Source organism: Mangifera indica, chromosome 15, assembly GCF_011075055.1.
Source record: "Mangifera indica cultivar Alphonso chromosome 15, CATAS_Mindica_2.1, whole genome shotgun sequence".
Taxonomy (NCBI): Eukaryota; Viridiplantae; Streptophyta; class Magnoliopsida; order Sapindales; family Anacardiaceae; genus Mangifera; species Mangifera indica.
The window spans coordinates 2593587-2596726 of record NC_058151.1 but is presented as its reverse complement, the minus strand read 5'-3'; the positions used below and the strand labels follow the sequence as shown (position 1 = coordinate 2596726).

The 3140-nt window shown below is 36.9% G+C and overlaps 1 protein-coding gene across 1 annotated transcript; it reads right to left on the bottom strand.

Annotated features, from left to right (window-relative positions):
• Positions 1-701: 701 nt before the first annotated feature.
• LOC123198429 (molybdenum cofactor sulfurase-like) lies at positions 702-2845 on the bottom strand. The gene has a single exon (XM_044613142.1). The coding sequence runs from the start codon at positions 2788-2790 to the stop codon at positions 976-978; it is 1815 nt and encodes a 604-aa protein (XP_044469077.1). The 5' UTR covers positions 2791-2845; the 3' UTR covers positions 702-975.
• Between the last annotated feature and the right edge of the window lie 295 nt (positions 2846-3140).

Below are 3140 nucleotides of genomic sequence, written 5' to 3'. Positions count from 1 at the left end.
TGAGGGAGCGATTCGCGAACTTAGCTCGACTCGCTCAACCCATGTTCAGATTTGGGTTGGTGTTCGTTTTTCGCTAAAATCCAGGCTTGCATTTGTACTAGAGCTCGTTTAAGGCAAGCTAAGCTCGGGCTCATTTTGAGCTCAAATAAGCTCGCTTCAAATCCAATCTTACATAACAGTAATTCATTTTTTCAAAATATCTCTGTTAATGTAATTCAGATAGAAATAGAGAATACACAACACAAATATTTTTCTTTGTATTCAGTTTTCCAACAAGGGAAGAAATCTCTGTAACATGAAAAAAATTCTTCAATAAAAAAGATATATGTGATCAAATAATAAAATCAATGAGAGAAACTATTATAAAAGATTCAATTTGGACTCATAATTTAATATTGATAGATTGTTTAATGTTGTGATTTCATGCTATTGTATCGTTTGATGTTGTTATAATGTTATTTAATATTATATTGATGGTTAAAAAATACAAAAATTCAAGTCTGAATAAAAAACTAAATGAAAAACTTTCTTTGAAGTTGATCGAAAATTGAAACTTTCTTTTCATGTTTTCTCACAGTTTGCTCGTGGTGGCAAGTTAGTGTCATCAATAAGCGAAAAAATGAACAAACATGTATTTTCAATCAATAAAACTATATGTTTCTATTTTGAATTCATAAATAGATACACACTTATATGAGTTATTATGTGAATAAATAGTTTGAATTATAATTTAAGATCATATATTATCATATAATGATACGCATAAGTGTTTATCCATTCGGCAACTCAGAAGTAGACAAACATACTATTGTTTATTTTCAATTAACAAACTTGTTTGAATCAAGTGTAGAATTTCTCATATTGAAATGACCATGAAACTTGAAACCACAACGTGGAAGACCATCTGGACTGGCTCGTCTGTGTTCTTCTGCAAGTTTACAATTTGTCTTGTGGCCTTCAATATTGCGTTTCTCTTCAGACTTCAACCGTCTTCTGATTAAGCGCTGTGTATCTCCATCTGGCCTTCTCAACAAAGTCTGCATCTAGAAATTCAGCAACAAAAGCCCAAAGCCTGTAAGCGTCTTCGAAATTCGCCAGAAATCCCAACGAAGCTGTAACAACAGTTATTCTGGGGTCCTTTTTATCTTTCTTCTTGGTTTCCGCCGTGCCCATTTTATCAACAACTTTCTCCTTCTCTCTCTGGTACTTCTCCGAGAACCATATGTGATGCAAAGCTCCATAGCTGAGAGAGATGTTTCTTCTGTCGGCAAGCTTTTGTACGAGAACAGGCTCAACTTTTTCTCCTTTCCAGTCAAATACATTAAATGCCAATGCAGGTCCCCGATCAAACTTTATCTTTGGCCCATATATTTTAACCAGGGAAACCCCATCCGTGTTAGGATGTTGAAGCTTTAACATTGCATTCACCAGCCAATTAATAAGGCACCTTGATCTTTTACTAATCGTTGTCAGCCCCAATGAATCCACCTGATCCAAACCCCTGCATTCAAGCTCTATTTGCTTATCTCCTTTAGTTTCAGAAGCTTCGATTCCTTTTGGTATTGCCATAATTTCGGACTTTTGAACCTTCTCTATTTCTTCTGGCTTCAGTTTTATAATCCCCAGTGTTATTGGACCTGAAAATGAGCTTGGTGCTGAAGGTTCTTCCATTAAATTAAGCTGCTTTGCTGGTAGAAGACTCACCATGCCGGTGCTCGCTTCACCGTCCAGAATTGAAATAGTTGATTTTTTAACAAATAGGCAACCAAATCCAGATGGGTTTTCCCCAAAAATCTTGTAGAAGGAGCAAATGAGGAAATCTGGGCGAATGAGAGAGAGCCCAAAACTGTCCATATCTTTTGGCCCCAAAGCACAAGCATCAATCAAGATGTGCCATTGATTCTCCTGAGCAATTCTCATCCATAGATAACGATATCTAGCCCCTGTCACTCTAGAATGAAGAGGAAAAACAAATAGTCCCCGCTTTTTTTTCTTCTTCTTCTTACTCACCAACATTTTTTTCAATTTTTCGGAGTGAATCCTCAGTCTTGGCCATGAAAACTCTGCTGACATAACTTTTGCTCCTTTCTTCTCAGAAGTATTTATCATGGCTTCCACCGCCTCACTCTCGTAGTCATAAACTGTTAAAAGTTTTCTGCTAGACTGAAACGGATAAGATTCCGCTAGAAGCTTGAAGGCTGACGTTCTGTTTGCAGTGAAAACCATACTGTAATCATTTTCAGAAATATTCAGAAAACTCATAATCTTTTTCTTCATTGCAGATTCCACTCCTGATTCAGCCCCCCCATGGCGTAGCTGCGTCTTAAGACTCCCCATCTTGTAGGACACACTAAAGAAAGGAATATCCGAAGAACAAGACGAAGAAGAATCATTTTGATACTTACAAGACTCTTGATTCTGCAGCTGATAATAAGAGAAGAGGCCTACGCCAATGTAATCAAGACAAATATGATTAGAAAGTGAGAGATGATAATACTCTTTGGCTCTTATTTGGTCAATCTGAAAAGTTTCAGCAAACTGCGGATAAGCTTTGGAGAATTCAGAGAAAGATTGTTGCAGAGAGGGGAGAGATTCATGATTGGTGAAATGGGTGTTGCGGAAGATAGAAGAGGAAGTTGTTGCAACAAAATCTCTACGGCAATCGGCGGAACTTTTTCTTGACTCAGCCTCCTTGTTGTTCAGAGGCTCCGGCGAGTTAAATAAAGGAGATCGCCAGCAGCAGCCATGTGGGCATTCTTCAATGAATTCTCTCAGGCAAGGTGACCGCATTTTCTGTGTTAGTTCTGTTAATTAATTTCCACGGCTTATAAAGGAGAATTTCTTTCATTTATTTAATATTTTTCGTTTAAAGCAAAGCTTTGGTTTGACTTTGACTGAGATTGATTTAGAACGAGTAGCTAAATGGACATTGTCATCGTGAACACACTGAGAATAAGTCAAGCCATTAAGTTGACTTTGTCTTACACGTTTTCTCCAAGTTGATAACTCATCACGCATCACACTTATAAACGTGTTACACGTGTCCAACCTGAAGAATCAAGGATTGAACAAACATGTCTAGGAAAAATAAATGATCAGATATATATTTATTTTTCATCTCTAATAATAAAGATTTTAGT